The sequence below is a fragment of the Phyllostomus discolor genome, chromosome 10, assembly GCF_004126475.2.
Source record: "Phyllostomus discolor isolate MPI-MPIP mPhyDis1 chromosome 10, mPhyDis1.pri.v3, whole genome shotgun sequence".
Lineage (NCBI taxonomy): Eukaryota > Metazoa > Chordata > Mammalia > Chiroptera > Phyllostomidae > Phyllostomus > Phyllostomus discolor.
The window spans coordinates 39,054,006-39,072,214 of record NC_040912.2 but is presented as its reverse complement, the minus strand read 5'-3'; the positions used below and the strand labels follow the sequence as shown (position 1 = coordinate 39,072,214).

The 18,209-nt window shown below is 33.2% G+C and overlaps 1 protein-coding gene across 6 annotated transcripts in view; it reads right to left on the bottom strand.

The window, feature by feature from the left end:
* PCLO (piccolo presynaptic cytomatrix protein) overlaps positions 1-18,209 on the bottom strand; it is a 353,058-nt gene that overhangs the window by 139,817 nt on the left and 195,032 nt on the right. For all 6 annotated transcript variants that reach the window (XM_036010675.1, XM_036010676.1, XM_036010678.1 and 3 more), the window contains exons 7-9: positions 13,077-15,264; positions 6,718-6,854; positions 511-601 (exon numbers count right to left, since the gene is read on the bottom strand). In XM_036010675.1, coding sequence (XP_035866568.1) covers positions 511-601; positions 6,718-6,854; positions 13,077-15,264 — 2,416 coding nt within the window. The remainder of the gene's footprint in view (positions 1-510; positions 602-6,717; positions 6,855-13,076; positions 15,265-18,209) is intronic.

Below are 18,209 nucleotides of genomic sequence, written 5' to 3'. Positions count from 1 at the left end.
ATTGCATCATAATATTTGGTTTATAGAAGGACAGAAATCCAAAAAACCCAATAACTCAGCATAACTGATGATGTTCAAATTCACAAGGTATAGAGGAATTTACTCCTTTGAAGAATCCAAGATAGCTTTTTCTTCCTATGCAAGAAAGGAACTGTTTTATAGTCCCAAACCAGTGACCATATTACTCAGTAGACCAAAAATTATGGAGCATTATAATGCCATGCACACTTTTTAAAATGCAGTTAATGAAAATAATAATCTAAACATGTACCATTCAGTAATTTGTCATATTAATGACCATGCCATTACTCTATTTTCTCTTGTGTTCAAACATATAGCCTGCTTATATTTTGAAATTTTCCAAAACACATTTATAACAAAAAGGTGGTATTTTCTAATGTTTAGTCAGTCATCCAAATTGAAATCCAAACATATACACACATACATATATGTGTATCATATATATATGACATTATAAGTAAAAGGACTAGATTATTTGATTTTCTTTACCTGAAACTGTGTGATCCTTAGAGTCTCTCGTTATTTTTATCCTTGCATGAGGAAAGATGTAGTGCACAGTCTTCCCATTCATCTGTATGATCTAAACATACATGTGACAAGGTGAAAAATCTGTATTAAGACACTTAAAAGTGCAACATGCAGAATCAGACCTTTTAGAAAAACACATTTGAGTCTATCACTAACAATGTAATAAAAATTTCAGAAATGATCACCACTGAAGCATCTTACACTATAAAATATGAGGTGAGATCAACAAATGGAATATATTTATAAAAAAATTATCCTTACCTGTTTAAACTTCCGCCACCTTCAAAGTACTCTCCATTTGATGCAATACACCTATCAAGACTTTTCTACCTCTCAAAACAGTTTTTGAACTCATCAATTTTGATGCCATTTAGTGCTTTTGCTGTTTTTTTGTTTCACCTCTTCCACATTGGCAAAACGCTTTCCTCTGAGGGCTTTTTTCACCAGGGGAAACAGAAAACAGTCACTTGTGACCATAGGGTGATAGAGATAGGGTGAATAGCGAGAGTGGGATGCCAGGGTCAGGCCATTTTTGGTCAAAAACTGCTGAACTCTCAGTGTGGTGTGGGCAGGTGTGCTCACAAATCACCCATCATGAAATGGGCAAATGCACTGAGTGTTCAAAGAAAAATTCACTGAGGCTGAATGCAGCCTCTCACAACACCACCAGCTTGGTACACTATTACAGATGGGTTCCTAGGACACTTACCTAGTGGGGAAGCCTGTAAGACAAGGTGTCTGCCCTCCAGAATATAATTCCATTTTGGGGGGTCCTCACGCATTGTATTACTGGTTTCTAAGTTCATTATAGTCATACAAAAATTTTAGCTGATTTGTTGTAGTTAAGAAATTAATAAGCACATGCTACAGATTCTAAAAGATGCCTGTTAATACAGTAGTACATAGTCAACAGTGATTAACAGTGCATAAAGCATGCAAAGGAAAACTAACAGCTGCTGATTTTGTTTTGGAGTTAGGGGAGAAAAGCCAGAGAAGATCCTCATATTCCACATCTCTATCACTATCGTAAGATCACTTTATATTTATGTTGCTTTGGTTTTATTGACAAATTATCCTTTTGCTGAGTACCTTTACTAGAAGTTTCAGTGTATACTGATGCTGAGACTAATTCTGTATAAATAAAACCTTTGCTCACTCTAATACATTCTGAGGCCTTCTTTGTATTCCAAGGTTGTTGTTGATGGTGTTATTTCTCATTTACTTACTGTTGACATTCTTTAGGAAGGAGAAGCAACACTTAAAGCTATTGTCTCAAGACTGCAATTTCAATTCTCATTATTGAAACTTGAGTATGAAAATATCATAAGCCTCATTATCTCTGTTTCTACCTGGTGAAGGGAGATTTATGAAGTAAAAGTAAATCAGTGGATGCAAACTATATTTTAGATTTTATGGAACTTTGCTTTTAAAAGAGGTTTGTGAAATAATAAAACATATAAATAGTGGAAAATATTGGCAAGATTTTATTAGTATAATATCTTGTATTTATTACCTTAGAAAAATGTTGACTAAAATTACAAATGAAATAAAGTTTAGTGAAGAGACATTTTGTATTACCCATTTCAGAGTATGTTTAAAAAGTGCAAGGAAATATTGTACCAAAATATTAAATAGAATTTGGAACCAAAAAAGACATACATTTGGTGTAGAAAGATTCCTTTGAATACTTGTGTGGTTTTAATCTGTCAATCCAGCTGTAAAACTGTTAGAATTCTAGATATTAAAAGTGAAATACATATTTAAAAAGTGTAAGCTTTAATAAAAGCCTTTAGCTTTTATTCCCTTCAGGAAAGAATAAGCTTAATCAAATATCTAACAAATATAAAACCCTCCCCAAACAATAGGAAAATCCTGTTAAGTCTAGGAATATTATATGAATCCTACAAAGTAAGACTAAAATATTGTTGGTAAGATTATAAACATATTATGGTTAGTATAATCAGTCAATCTAGATAATCTGTACTTATACTAACTTTGTAAGCCATTGAAAACCTCATTTATATCCATAACAGTTAAGAATATACATTTTCCTTCTTTCACCCTCTCTGGCTTCTGTCCTCTTTTTCTGTCTCCCTCTGCCTATCCACCTCTCTTCCTCCATTTTCTCTTACTCTGTCTCCTCTGCCCTACTTACTTTCTATGATATCAGCTCTTCTCCTTCCTGTCTTCCTCTTCTCTCCTTCCTCCCTCTCCTAGTCTGCATTTAAAGATCTTCATTTTTCACTAAATTTAGTAAAAATAAATTTCATGCAGCTGGGAAGAGGGTACATGAAAGGCAATTATATACTGATGTTTCCTCCTTCTCTTTCTCCCTCTCTTCCCCTCTCTCTAAAAATAAATAAATAAAATCTTTACAAAATTGGAGACAATTCTACTTGAACAAAAATAAAAAAAAAGAAAAAGAAAAAACTACCCATGTTAGATTCAATATACAGAGTGTTCTCTTGGCATTCCATGCACTGTGCTACACCCTGTGTATATAACGTGGTGGGTGCAACAGGGACTCCCTGCTAAGAGCTCACAGCTCTGAAACAATGCATGCAGTACTGTTGTTGCCCCAGATTTGTGGGGAGGTGGTAGTGGTAGTATCAGGGAAGGCTTCTTGTAAAATGGGGTATATGCATGGAGACATAAGTGATATGTAGAGTTTGCCAAGGGAAGACGGGAGGAAGAGCATTCAGGTAGAGGAAACTAGACATTCAAAGGCCTAGAATCAAGAGAAAGGGTGGCTCTTTCAGAGGGGCTTAATGTACGTCACTATAGCAGTTCCACGAGCATTGCAGCAAGTGTGGGCATTAGTGCAGAGAGTGGAGGCATTCTGTACTAGTCAAGCAGTGTTGACCCATTTCCTATAAAAAACAAACAGAAAAGAAGTGTTGACCTTTATAACCACCCTGTGAAGGGTGTCAGTCCTACTTGTAGATGAAGTGACTGAGAAAAATTAACAAAAATATAAAAGGGGTCAGGTAACCTGTTCAATTTACAAGGCAGAGATGAATTTCCACTACATGAATGCACATGTGTATGTATACATATTTTAAAGAAAATAATATAGATTTACAGATTTGGTTTATTTCTGTAGTTAATATAATTTTGAGTCTAAAGATTTCAAAAGATTTATGTCTCTAATATATGTTATACTAAAATATTGTAAAAAGCAGATATATTAGTATTTGTAGTAGTCAATTTGGTTTTATTACTCTTTCCTCCAGAGCATTTTATGAGCATAAATTCTTGTTATGCATAAGTTTTAAAATAAAATCATCTGGGTTTATTGGTACCCAGAGCTCAGTATTACCTTTTTATGATTAGAGATACAAGGAAGTAAGTAATATAAGAATATTTTGCTATTTTCTCTCAACCAAATTATAATAAATGAGTAAAAAGAGTATTTGATAATGAATATCAATGCAAAAGGCATATATTCTGAACTTCATATAAATATAATCAAAACACATGTTGTCTTCCATGTAGCTTCTATGTTGAAAAAAATTTTAAAGAAAAACAAAGAAATAATTGTTATACAACAAATATTTGTGGTTTAGGGGGGAGTTGAGTATTACCATCTGCAAGGGGCATGGCAGGGAGATTTCTGAGGGCAAGCGACATTTCCTTTCCTGGTCTGTGCAGCAGCTGTGTGGTTGTTCACTTTGTAATAATTCATAATCCTATACATTTGCAGTTTTGATAACTACATTTCTAGTTTTCTGTGTGCATGTCAGATATCAAAATTAAAATGTAAAAAATTATAAAAATGTAACTTTTAGCAAGAAAGTACACTTCGCTCTATTACATTTACCTACATATAGTTCAAACATAGATTTTTACATTTTCTACTTTATTAAAAACCACAAGAAATTCATTAAATAATTCTTAAATTTGGGGATTATACAGATCTCTAATTATACTGTTTAAACATGATGCACTACATTCTCAGTGAATTGAATTCATAAATATGTAGATGTCAGCAACAGACCATTAGGAACAAAAGTATCACTAGGGATATTAATGCTTTATCCAGACAGAATACTTAGAGATGTTTTTGAGGTAGAGACAGATTACTTTAAAATGCATCCTCAAAGAATACGTGTTGAATAAATAAATTGGACAAGACTTCTCTGAGTATACATGAAGAGAGTAGTGTTGGGAAATAACTATATGGAAGCCATTGTTTTTTTAGCTCTCCAGTTTACAGAATTCATCTTATTAGGGTTACCTAAAGAATTTTTGTTTTCAGTGACTTGATCTTGGTTTGTGGGAAATGTTAAACTTTAAAAAAAATGAGGTAGGTAAGGCATAAGAAGAAATTACAAAGAGATTCTTAAAATACATTCCATGAAGTTATTTTCAGCTTGCAAATTTATTATTTTAGTAGTTGTAGACAAAAACATGTAAATTCACATTTTAAAAACATGTGCAGGATAATTTTATTAATATTGCTTACTCCCCAGCAAGATCTATTTGATGAGATTGAAATACAATAGAAGATCAAAAACTGTGAACAGTATAATGACAATAAACTCGTAACTATCAACAAGTGAACCTAAAAAACAAAAACAAAACTAAGCAAACAACTAGAACAGGAACAGAACCAGAGAAACGGAGATTACATGGAGAGTTATCAGTGGGGAAGGAGAGGGAAAGAGACGGGGCAAACGTACGGGGAATAAGAAGCATAATTGGTAGGCATAAAACAGATGGGGGAGGTTAAGAGTAGTATACGAAACAGAGAAGCCAAAGAACTTATATGTACAACCCATGGACATGAACTAAGGGGGAGGCTGAAATGCTGGAGGGCAGGGAATTCAGGGCAGAGGTGGAATAAAGGGGAGAAAAAAAAATGGGAAAGCTATAATAGCATAATCAATAAAATATACTTAAAAATAAGAACAAGGTTAGCTAAGGAAAGTATCATTCGATAATATGATACCTTAAAATGAAGTGAAAAAGAAATGGAAATTTATCAACATGTGTATAGAGGTAACGTCATCTTAAACCAAAAACTCATTAAAGATACCAAAAACTAAAAAAATATATGTATTTGCAATGCATAGAGAAGAATCCCAAGATTTCTTGAAAATGTAATACCATATAGAAAAAAAATCACAACAAAATTCTGAGAAAAGAAAATTCTATTTAACAGCTAGAAATTTGTCCATGAAAACTGAATTTACTTAGGAAGAAACCAAATCTAAGCATACAGATATTATCTTATAGACAATACTTATTATCCATCCAAATATCTTTTATATCTTAATGTGACAAACACCAAAATAAGTGATAGTAATTGCATATGGTTGTTTTTTGTTATTGAAAATATACTTGTCTTCTATACCAATGAATCAGTAATCAGATGATTTAGTAGTTATTGTTTGTAAAGTATCTATCTCATTTGTGATTGTATTAGAGATTATGAGTAACACCCTACAAATATCTGAACTTTTAAGACAATTATTGAAGGCCACTTGGCTTACCAGAGAAATCTTTCTCACATTATCTAACTGTTGAACTCCTGCATTATCTCCCATAACTCAACCCAAGTATCACCTCACTTGTTCTAAAGTGAGTAAGTTCACTTTGGAATCATATTTATCTAATTGTGAAATTTACCTTTAAGTTTTAGTTTCTCCATCTATAAATAGATAATTAATAACACCTACTTTATGTAAGTTCTGATGATAAAATCCAAAAATACATATAAAACACTTCCATTTAATAGACTTTAAAATGTTTCTCTTTTCGCCCTAGGGAAGGTTTCCCTGACCCTAGCTGCCTTGGTTGGTCATCCTCTTATTTGCTACTCATAACACTTGAACACACTGTTATTGAAAGCACGGAAAGCACCCAAATCTATTTCACCTAATAGTCTGTAAGTGCTTGAAGAGTTTTATGTATTCCCCTTGCACAGCAGTGTTGGGTATGATGTACCAGTGTTAAATGCTGGACGACTAAATCACTCAACTTTCCTGGCAGAGGCATCACAACTATGCTGCAATGTCAGGTGTGGCTGATACAGTAAGGTACTTGCTACTTTAAATTTGTGAACTTGACTGAGAAATTTCATGCAATTTAGGATTTTGAGACCATTTTTGGGTGAATTTTTTTGGAGTTATATAAATCTAAGAGATTGCCCGATATAGCACTTACCTGCTCTTGGTGTTGACTGAGTGGTCTAGAGTGCACCAATCTTTCTGGCAGTTTTCGGTCCAGACCATGTCCATTTTCCAAACGAGAGTCCCTGGGTTTGTCAAACCAATCTGTTTCTTCACGGCGCAGGTGATAAGCTTTGGAGACCAAGGAAATATCAAATATTGCAATCCCGACTAACACAAATGATAGAGTACAGTAGATGTCCTAAAGTACCAGCATGCTCCAGGCTATTAACCATCCATGCCTTTCAAACACAACTCCCAATGGGATGAGAGTAATCATCTCCAACATTGTTTAAAAAATCTGTACCACAGAATAACCTAAAAAATATCATGTACATACCTGTTCAACCTCTCAGAGCAAAATAAAACAAAATTAAAGTTTTAAATCAGGATAAAAAAGAAATTTAAGTAGTGATTAAAATAAATAAATGAACAAGTGAATATTCCACAGAAGTTATTCTACTGAACCTCAGTCCATTAGTTCCTGCTCCCTCTGCCCACCACCCACCACTAGTCTTGGGAAAATGTATTCCTTGAATACAGAAGATCCTGTCATTTTCCCACTATCACAACAAACCAGTTTTTGTATAGACATAGCTGATGGCTTTGAATATTAAGTGAATAGTTTTAGAAAATATGGTGTTTTTACAATATTCATAAATAAATGAAAAAATTATTTCTAAGATGATTCCAGGTATTATTGCTAGGAACATGTATGCTATAATCATCTGGTAGACTGATATTAAATATATATCATTTAGAGTTTCTTATTAAAAATTAAACAATTATTTTCTGTGAGATTTAGAAATTAGATTGAAGAGTTTATTGACTCCCTTTAGTATTTATGTGACATAAGTTGACATTTTAACATGACATACTTTTTTGAAGTAATTATGTACCACGTTTAAGTACATAATTACTTCAGTTCTTAGGACTTCCAAAGTTTGTAAAGCTATTATTTAGTGATCAAAGATTCTATTTTTACCTAATATATAGAATTTGACTTTATACATATCAAGTTTTATTCTTGGTAAAAGGATCCTTAATTAATAGTCACTGGCAATACATTGTTGCTTCCTAAATGGCAGATGGAGCAACTTTTTCAAGGGTTCATCGTGAGAGACTAGTTGATGATGACATCAACCTATACTTTCTGGAAAGTCTAGCTTCTACAGCGCCACACCGTTGATGCTAGCACATTACAGCTTTCTTTTTTACGTTTGCATCTGATTGTCGTTTCTTTCTTCCAAAAACTTTTTTAAGGCAATTTTCTTCCCAAACTTTGTTTAAAGGCAATGTTTATCATTTCTTTGCTAGCAGGGCTGGCAGACCCACAGCATATACATCACTACTTACCTCTAACTACCTCCTGTGATCTTGGTCAGTGGTAGTGATTAACCACCACATTTCTTCCCAGTAAATGCCAAGTGATGGAAAACATATCATAACTTAGTCAGTCTTAGATTTGAGGAAATACAATGGTACATACCTGATTTGTGGTCGTACATGCTTGTCTTACCTCCCTTATTAGATCTAAGCTGCTTGAGGGCAAGACTCATATCTTCTACATTTCCTGCCTCAATACTAAAAACAATGCCTTAGAAATGCCATTATATTCAGTAAAATTTTGGAAGTGAATAAAACAGAAAATTAGTCATCAACTAGAGAAAGAAGTTAATATCATATTTATAATGGGCACATTTAAAGGGGAGTGGTGGAGGGAAAATGGAGATAACTGTACTTGAACAACAATTAAAAAATACAAATAAATTTAAGAAAAACCAACAAATAAAAATTAAACACCAGATTACTACACCACTGAGGAATTGAACTCAAGGGTATTTGTACCGGAGAAATAAAATTTATGCTCACACAAAAATAATAAATAAGTAAATATTTAACTTATTATAACAATTTATTTACTATTTAATAATTTAAAATTCCATTAAATTTATTTAATATTTATTTATTTATTGTCACTTCAATCTCATTAATAGTTATACAATCATTTCTCAGAATCTACTTCCTATTTATTATGGCTTTTCATAGTTTTAAATAGATATAAACTAACTAAATTTATGAAAAATATTTAGTGTAATAAAATTTGATAAATACAAAACAAATCCATTACTTAATCATCAGTCTAAAATGTTATTAGATTATCCCAACAACACTATTTTACTTCACTTCTTATATATATTTATTATGAAAAAATAATCTATACTGATTTAATAAATAAATATCTTGGATAACATAGTACATGATTTTACTTCAATATATAATTCTTATTGCATTTGAAATACAATCCTTTAAAATACGTTCCTTAGCTGTGTTTACACAAATAAAGTAGGATCTTAACCTGATCAAATTTTGTCAATTTATTTCCAATTTTAACTATACACTTTGTCTGACATTTCATATAATAATTCTACATGTGACTACGGATATCTACCATACTTTGCTTAGGAATTTATGGACCCAACCAAGAAAAACCAGATTGAATAAATTTGTTTTTATATTAAATTCTGTCTTCATCATTACAGTAAGTTAGATGTAAATGCTAATTGTTTATAACTACAATTGTCTGATCTTCCATGGTATATCTGCACTTTAAAAATTAAATTCTATAATAATAACATTTTCCAAATTAGTTTAAATGATTAGTTTAAACTAGAGATTAATATCCCCCTTTTTTTAAACTGATATTTTCTTGAATTCTTAAATGTAAAATACAAGTAAGCTATTTTGGAATCTTGCATTATTCATAGCCAATAGTTACATGAAGTTTAATTCTATTCAGTATCACAAATTGATGTGTGTATATATATATATTTAAAAACTGAATGTATTTTTTTCTTGCATAGAGCACACTTTGAAATAATGTTTTCAATACAATATTTGTGGTTGTAAGAATAAGTATTACTTGGCTGTTTCTAATTTGGCTTCCTTCCAATCTGCTCTAGGGGAAAGCCTCCAGCTTTCTACTGACTCAACCATACATGAATATCAAGTAGTGAACTTCAACCTGATGGCCATAAATATTAAACAACATAAATTATGCATACTAGATTTTACATCAAGTGAGCTGTTTCAAAATTAACCAGAGTCATATGCAACACATTTGAAAAACATCTGATGGTCTCTAACCTAGAGTATGATTGTATTCAAAGAAAGTTCACAACAAGAAACCTGAATCATTTAGATTCGTTTTGTCTACATGATACCAAATAGCCTGTTGAAATGTTATGCTTTTTCAAAATTACCTTAGAATCATTCAAATACAGATATAGCATTCTTGGTAAAAAAGAAATTTAAATATCCTTAATCTTTCATGGGTTCATACATATGTCATATGATTGGAAAGAAATATTTTCTACTCTTTCCCTTAATTACTCCAGGAATCCTGGATTTCAAAAGAAAAGCAGGCTATTGTTCACCAGAAGAAAAGTAATATGCTTTGTGATACAAAAGCAAAGACAATATGTAAGATTTTAAAACATACAACTTTTAAAGATAATCACTACAATTCACACATAATATTACACAGGTAAATTAATTTGTTATAGTAGTCCTTTGCCTAATTCTCTGTCACCATCTATATAAATGTTTTGTCTCCTTAATTCTTAAATATACTTTAGTGTGTTTAAACTTATTTTAATTGTTTAATCTCTTTGATATATTTAAACACTTCATAATTTCATACACTGCATGATGTCTCATCATCTACTTTATCAAATCAGGTTTTTTCTTACAGTCCTTGATGATTGCGAGTGCACGTCATTCAAACATATAAAAATGAAATAAAACATTCAATTATTTTATTTGATTCTATATAAATAAATGTCACATTTGGGAATCTGGAAATATCTATGTGTATGTTTGGCACCATATTAACATCTGTGTTGAGTAAATGAATTTGTCAAATTATCTCCACATGTGTGTTCATCATGGACACACAGCCTTTGGGTGTTTAGTCATGCCACAGACCTGTTAGAGATTTTGTTTTGTGATTTTATGGATAAGAATATTAAAAAGTCTTTTATTTTTAGCAGTTTTATATTTATGAAATGTGTGTAAAATATTGATTGTGAGAAAAGTAAAGAAAAAATATTGTTTCCATGTGATAGCATAACTCTTGTTTAACTATGTAGATGCATTAAAACAAATGGCTAAATAAGTGAACAGTGTTTCATTTGTGACTAATTATCAATAAAAATGGTCATTCCAATAGTCAGTAGAGAAGAAAACATCAGAACATGATTAGGTGTAAAGATTTCACTAGGAAAAGCAGCTTGTCCTCCATATCCAGTTATTACTTTAGTCCTTTTCAAATCTAGATTGAACTTCTATAATCATATTGGTGCCTACATACAGAAGTAGAAAGAAAATGCCTTTCATGAAGACATACATTCCTGTGAGTCCTCAAGGGATAATTAAGTTACCTAAGATTAAAGATAAGGAGAGAAACTTAAAAGCAGTAAGTGAAAAGAAGACAGTTACCTACAAAGGAGTGCCCATAAGACTGTCAGCTGATCTCATAAAAGAAACCTTACAGGCAAGAAGGGGCTGGAAAGAAGTATTCAAAGTCATGAAAGGCAAGGACCTACATCCAAGATTATTCTATCCAGCAAAGCTATCATTTATAATGGAAGGGCAGATAAAGTGCTTCCCAGATAAGGTCAAGTTAAAGAAGTTCATCATCATCAAGCTTGTATTTTATGAAATGTTAAAGGTACTTATCTAAAAAAAAAGAAGATAAAAAATACAAACAGTAAAATGACAATGAATTCACAACTATCAACCACCAAACCTAAAAAAACAAACAAAAACAAAAATGAATAAAGCAAACAACCAGAGCAGGAACAGAAACACAGAAATGGAGATCACACGGAGGGTTATCAGTGGGGAAGGGGATGGGGAGAATGGGGGAAAGGGTACAGGGAATAAGAAGCATAAATGGTAGGTACAAAATAGGGTGAGGTTCAGAATAGCATGGGAAATGGAGAAGCCAAAGAATTTACATTTATGACATATGGACATGAACTGAGGTGGGGAAATGACAGTGGGAGGGGGGTACAGGGTAGAGGGGAATAAAGGGGAGAAAAAAATGGGATAAATCTAATAGCATAAATAATAAAATATATTTAAAAATAATAAAAGGGGAGATATTCATATTAGCATAGTGCTTTGCAGTCTCTAAACCATGAAGTAATATGCTTTTATTTGATCAGAAATATTTCATTTCCAGAACTCAAACCACACTTACATTCATGTAAACCACAAAGGAGGGAAATAGCAATAACAAAAAAGTTCCAGCCAGGGGCATGAGTCCTCTCGGCAAGGTCAAGACTCTTTATATCTCTGTGCCCCTCCACCCTCATCTTCAAAATTGACCTTTGGCTAGATAATTTTAAAAAATATTTATGGTTCTATATGATTAAACAGTAACAACAAAAATACCATAAGCCTGTTTTTAGCTGTGTAAAATCACTTATTCAAAACAAAAAAAAACTTGCAAAATAATTTAGAATGACAAAAGGGATGATGTAAAAAGCAATGTCAGGGAAATGGCCAAACAGGTGCACCTGGAGTAGCATCAGTCCCAAACATCTAGACTTATAAAAGCGTTGTAAAAAACCCTGAATTTTAAATCTAAAAAACACTTTATACACACTGATAAGATTATTTATTGTCAATATCTTTTTTTGTGTGTTAAGTTTTCTAGTATACAATGCAAAAGTACAAATTTGTCAATTATGGTATTCATAATGAGAAGGATAAAATACAAAACTTTTATTTAAGTAGAGTAATAAAGCTTGACATTATGCTAATATCAGGGACTTGTCCAAAAATTCTCAAAAGAGAACATTCTCTGAATTAATAAATACTGATCTCACAAAAACTGCATAAATAACTTTCTATTACAAAGTCTAGCAGATAGTACTTAATGGCTCTAAACCTTAATAATTTAAAAAACTGAAAGAAACTGACCAGCAACGTTAAAAATGCATTTAACACAAAACTATACAATGACAAACTTTCAACTATGGATTTAAAGAATGACCATATTTTATTGACATAATTATTTTAATGGTTTTGGAAAAGTAGACATCAAACAAATCAAGCAATGAAGAAACAATGATAAAATAATAAACTAAAAAGAAAGAAAGAAAAGCATGCTACAAAATCTGTACACAGGATAAAATTTCCATTTACAAGAAATAAAATTGAAGTGAACATGCAAAACATAAACAAAGAAAAGTAGAATATATCCTTGGAGAAGGAAAATTAAACATGCAGAAAAAGAAGAGTTTGAGTTTTGAGAGTAACAAGGTAGTCTGAGGCCCAATTTACCTTCGCTGTCTGACATGGCATGTTGGAAGTCATCCATGATGAATGCTATATCACGGTCATAGCCTCGAGTCCGTGATTCTTCTCTCATGTGTTGCTGAACTTCAGGCAGTGAGTGACTGGATCCAAACTGATCTCTGGTGTCTGCAGATATTGGTGGCAGCGGTCCAGCTGCAGCCCTTGCCATTCCCATTGGCTGGCCAACAGGGCTGAGTGGACTTTCTTCTTCAGAATTCTGGGCCACAATTGGAATTCTTCCTCTACTCTGGCTAATAGGCAAACTGGTAGGCTTAGTTCTGCCAGAGGGTGATGCATGACCAAAGGAAACATCTAGAGCTTCGGCCTCTTGAGCTTTCAGTCTTAGGGAAGAGCTGGAAGAATCTCTTTTGATTGACAAATCAAGTCCATAAACAGAAGAAGGTCTGGAAGAAGGTCTGGACCTGCTCCCACTACTGTATGGCTTATCTGCTTCATCCTGCAGAGCTGACCGTATGGTATTTCCTAAGGTGCCCAGTCCTGTGCCTAGAGATGATCCCATAAATTTTTGTTGGTCAGTAATATTTTTTCTGAGGCCAAAAGTGATATCATCTTGAAGAAGTCTTGCTCTGGAAGAAATTCCACCAACAGATGAAGTGCTAGAAGTCATATAGCTTGAATAATCAGGTTCAAGGTCTCTACTTTCTTGAATAGGTGAAAATTTTGACATTTTAGGGTCAATCAGTGATTTCTTATGCTTTGACTGCTTTTGATAAAGTATGGCTGCTGGTAGTTGTTTTGCTGCTTGTTTTTCAAGTGTGAGTCTACTAATGCTGTACTTTTCAGATTTTGGAAAATGTCTGTAGCTAGTATCAGCATGGTAATAATGGGAAAGACCAGCAAGATGATCTAAGCTCTCTGCCCCTCTTCGGAATTCTTGTTTAATCTGATGTTTCAGAAGCTTTAACTCATAAGGGTCCTCCATTGGATCATCCTCTGCTTTCACATAACTGTGCAATCTGGAGGAAGTCTGTAATGGTGCTAGGAAATCTGTCACTTCTTGAGACCTCCGTGTTTCGGTGGTCCTAAGGAGACGGTCTGTTTTTGACAGATCCTTTTCATGAAGACTAAATGCAGTGGTTAATGCTGCTGTTCCTTTGGTAATCTCTCCAATGTCATCAATTAGGACAAAATTTCGTGAAGTATGATGGTCAATATCTGCATAAAAAGAATCTGCAGATATGCTTGATATCGGACTGCTCGCCATGCTACTCCTCTCCTCCAAACCTATTCTCAAGTCTAAGCTATTGTATTTACTACCAAGATGGGAAACAGCATATGTATTATCAGTAGAAACAGGTGCTATCATCAGGGGTTGGTTGCGAATCACCTCATAGTTCGAAGTTATCTTGGGCTCCAAATATAATGTAGTTTGCCGTGGCTTTTGTTGTATCACCATCATCTGTGATGGTAACTGATAAGAAGGTTGTGGGGTTGGTGTAGGTTGAGCCTGAGGTGTGAAGGACATTGTTGCCACAGCTTGGAATGTTGGCTGGGTCTGATAAGGTGAAACCTGCTGGTGGTACAGAGTTTGTTGCTCAAAATGGGATTGTTGGGTGTATGGGGTAGGTGCTTGGGTAGGAAGAGCAGGGGAAGAGTATTGGTACTGTGTATAAGGACTCGTGGGAGGAACCAGTTGAGATTCTGTTTGGGTCTGCGGGGGGATAAACTGGCTGAATTCTGTTTGCGGAGCAGTTCTGGGTCGCTCTATTCCATGCTGACTTTCTATTCGGGTTGGTCTGGTGCTGCTCACCTCACTGTCAGACATGTAATCTCGATCCTCGGCTACTCCCTGGAGGTAGGCTCGCTCTCTCTTTTCTCTCTCCTTTAACAATGCCTCTTTCCTCCTGTTAATTCCCATTTCCAGATACCGTAACTTCGCGTCAATCTCCTTTTCCTCCTCATCAAGTTCTGCTTGTTTCTTTCTAAGTTTTGCAGATTCCCTCTCTACAAGGTCAAGTTCTCTGTCTATATCCTGGAGAATCTTGGCTCGTGCCATTGTGTTGGTTCTGCAGATCCTTCTTCTAGAAACAGTGCCCATTGTGCTGTAAGTCGACTGAGTTCCTGTTGAGGTCTCCTCAGGAGGTGGGTTTGGAAGAGTTCTCTTAACTTTTTTCTGGCTGCCAGAAGGTGTTATGGTTTGAGAACCTTTTGTCTGTAATTAAAGAAACACAATATAGTACCTTATTATCAAGGAAAATATTAAAGATAAAAACATTCATAATTTACATTTAAATAATACAATTTTATATATGTTTTAGGTATGACAGTATAAAATTTTTGTACATAATTTTAAGTATTAGCCACAAGCAATTAACTGGAAATTTTTTTTTCTATCTTGGTAAAGTGGTTCTTTATTGTTATACCTTCTGCAATATTAGAAATAAGTTTTGTAATCAAGCACAGAACTCATTGCTAGACAGGCTTCTATTTTAGTTAGACTCTTAGGAGAACTCTGATTTCCCATCCTATCTAATATACACAGGATTATTTACTAAATATATCCCTAAAATATTTGTATTATCTATCTAAAATTTATGTTTGTTAAAGATAATGCTTAATTACCAGTGTTAAATTCAACTGTTTGCTTTAATCTTTCCATTCCTACTTTTACCTCTAGAGTGGCTGTCATTTCTATTCCAATAATAAAGTTCTTTAATATCTTTTTTTTACCCTAAAAAGAGTAATCTGAACTAATTTCCTATTTAACCTTTAAATATTTTCATGACAACTTGGGTCTTTTATTTTCTTTCAACTGTATTATTCTTTAGTAATTTTAGCTTCTTCCTAATGCCTTTAGCAATTCCTATAGGAAGCCAAAAAAATTAATAAATAACCTGACTGCAATAAAAACCCATTGAAACCTTTGTTTTAATTAGATAAAGTATATAATTTGTGATTGGCAGATATTTTCTGTTTCATGTGGTTAATTTGTCACAAACTTTCATTCTGAGAATCACTGGTTTTGAGAATCACACAATTTTACAATGCCAAAAAGTATGAGAGAACAATTGACTATTTGCAGTTAAAAACAAATGGATATAATCAAAGTTAACAAAGCATTTATTGCTGTATTCACTAGCTCCTAGGTCTTTTTCCTTCTAGTTACCTATTCTTTTCTCTTTTTTTTTCCTAGATTTTATTTATTCACTTCTAGAGAGAGGGGAAGGAGGAGGAAGAGAGGTAGAGAAATATCCATCAGCTGCCTCTTATATGCATCATGACCAGGGACAGAACCCACGACCCAGGCATGTGCTCTGACTGGGAATTAAACTGGCAAACCTTCACCTTGCAGAACTACATCCAACCAACTGAGCCACACTGGTCAGGGCTAGTTTTCTATTCTTTATATATTTTTTTCTTTTTCTTACTAATAATCCAAAGACCTTAATTCTCTCCTTTTCTCCAAGATCATATTATTATAAAGATCAAATGAGACACTGTATAAAGTCTTTGGTACATATTATAGGCATCCATATTTCCTTGTAAAATATTCTTATTTTACAGAAAATATAGATTTTGAAAAATTCATATTCTACACATCTTTTAAGGAAAGTTTATTTGCAAAAGGTAAAAACTGAAATAGAATAATAACTTTGCTTAGTAATTTTCTAATTATATATATATATATATATATATATTCTAAGAAGTTTTTCCATAATAACCTTTTCAGTTCTCTGAATAATGGTGTTCAATGGGAAGTTGAAAATACTGTTTCTTTTTCTTAGCTTGCATTTGGTATATGCATGAAAAATTTAAAATATAAATTGTTCATTTATACTATATGATAGTGGTTTAAAAATGGTTTAATAAAAAGTTGTTTAACTGTGTTACCCCAAAAATGTTCTGGCACTGCATAAAATGAAGACATTTCAAATCACAATTTTTCTTCTCAACCAAGGACAATGAAAACACCCACCAATTAATGTAACAGTAAATGCTGATCCTGGCAGAGAGAAAGCATACAAAACAGAGAGGGTAACCATAAAAGGGAGCAAGTAAAGAGAATGAAGAGAAATTTCTAGGGTAGACACACAGTTAAAAATATTGAAGACATCCATTAAATGGGTGCACATATCTGTTGAACAAAAGAATAAGAAAATAAAAAGAAAAAATAAGAAATTACTGTAATTAACTTCAAATGTTCTGAATCAAGTGAATTTTTCAGAATTCAATGAGTTGAATGAGAACACATATAAATCACAGGAAAAATAAAACCTTGAGCAAACACAAAAAACAGACAATTGCATGAAGAGTAATGGTTAATAAAGTGAACTAGAAACTGACATTAGCTCTTATTACTTATTGCTCACCCATATATGAACTATTTCCTAATTTAACTTCATGACTAACAGTTTCTAGTCCTACTTGAGACAGTAGGCTTAGCCAAACTATTTTTGTTGTTGTTGTTAATAAAGTCCTACGTGAAAGAAGCATTCCAGGTACTGAAGATTTCCAATTATCCTCCAAAGTTGCAAATATTTAATCATCCATGACTTGTGTTAATTAATATTTTGTGTGTGATGGATGCGAGTTATGGAAACAAGAGACAACGCTGGTTGGTAGAAGTTACACACTTACTGTTACTGATCCCTCAGTCCCCACACAATGAACTAACTTTGCTGTTCTCTACATGACAACTAACAGTTTTTACTCTGACTATAGAAGTAGTCGCAAAGTTGGGGACCTCTCTAGGTCTCCTTCAGATTTCTTCCAAATGAGAGGGTGTGTAATGTAGTGATAGAAAGCTTGGTTTCCCACACCAGCCTGTACAGACTTTTAATCCTGGCTCTACCTTTCCTGAGCTGTGAAACCTATGGCATGTTGCTTAACTTCCCTGGGGCTCAGTGTTCTCATGTGCAAAAGGAGGCTAATATTTATCCTTACATTATTGGTTTAAGGAGCTAATTAGTTAAAATGAGTAAAGAACCTAAATTAGTTTTGTCCCCGATGACAGACAGAAATATAATAGAGAATTTTAAAGTAATAGAGAATTTAATAGGCAACTTATAAATTAAGAAGGACTGACTTTCAAGACCATGAGTAACTTCTAAACTGGCTATTTATATCTAATCCAATCAATATAATGTAAAATAAGAG